This window comes from Emiliania huxleyi (genome assembly GCF_000372725.1).
Source record: "Emiliania huxleyi CCMP1516 unplaced genomic scaffold EMIHUscaffold_2710, whole genome shotgun sequence".
Classification (NCBI taxonomy): Eukaryota; Haptophyta; order Isochrysidales; family Noelaerhabdaceae; genus Emiliania; species Emiliania huxleyi.
Genome location: NW_005199999.1, coordinates 341 through 1,177, shown reverse-complemented (window position 1 = coordinate 1,177; position 837 = coordinate 341). Strand labels below are relative to the sequence as shown.

The 837-nt window shown below is 69.1% G+C and overlaps 1 protein-coding gene across 1 annotated transcript; it reads left to right on the top strand.

Moving 5' to 3' along the window:
• Nucleotides 1-252: 252 nt before the first annotated feature.
• EMIHUDRAFT_50281 (hypothetical protein) lies at nucleotides 253-543 on the top strand (the record flags this gene model as incomplete). Its single annotated transcript, XM_005776796.1, has 1 exon — nucleotides 253-543. A coding segment is annotated over one exon (291 nt), but the record flags the coding sequence as incomplete, so codon positions are not given.
• Nucleotides 544-837: the final 294 nt, after the last annotated feature.

Below are 837 nucleotides of genomic sequence, written 5' to 3'. Positions count from 1 at the left end.
AGCGAGGTGTCGCTCAAGTCGCTGCACCCACTCAAGCTCTACCTCAAGCCCTTCAAGAACATGCCCGCCCCCTCCTCCGCCGCCGCGCCGCCCGCAAAGCCGCGCAAGGATCGCGCCGGCAACAAGAAGAAGGGCTCCAACGCGCCCCTCAAGAGGCCGGCGCCGGAGCAGCCGTCGACCAACCTGTCCGAGATCAAGCTGCCCGAGAAGTATCGACTAGTGCCTGCGCCCAAGACGGACGCGGTGCCCCAGGACGCCGCCGTCATCCAGCTCTCGCGCTCCTCGCGCGCGCCGCAAGTCACGCTGCGGGAGGACATGCTCACCGCTGTCGGCTTCAAGGGGTACCGGATGGTGCGCGCGACGCACGGCGTGCGGTCGGGGTCGTGGTACTTCGAGGTGCGCGTCGGGCAGACGCTCAACGACGAGGACGGCCACACCCGCCTCGGCTGGTGCACCGAGATGGGCGAGCTACAGGCGCCGGTCGGCTTCGACGCAAACTCGTACAGCTACCGAGACAGGGGGGGCACAAAGTTCCACGAGTCGGTGGGGGAGGGGTACGGCGAGGAGTACGGGCCGGGCGACGTGATCGGCTGCCACCTGCAGATGGGCGACCCGCCCGGCTCGGTCGCCAAGCGGCAGCGCATCTTCATCAAGGGGCAGGCGAGCGATGCTTCCGAGACGCCCCCCACAGACAGTCGCCAGGCGCTTCCTCTCGTCACCTCGCGGCATTACGGCGTCTCAGGGGGAGGGGGGGGGGGGGGGGGCAGGGAAAAGGGGGGGGGGGGGCTAAAAAAAAACGGGGGGTAACCCCCCAAGGGAAGAGGGGCAGGGACGGGG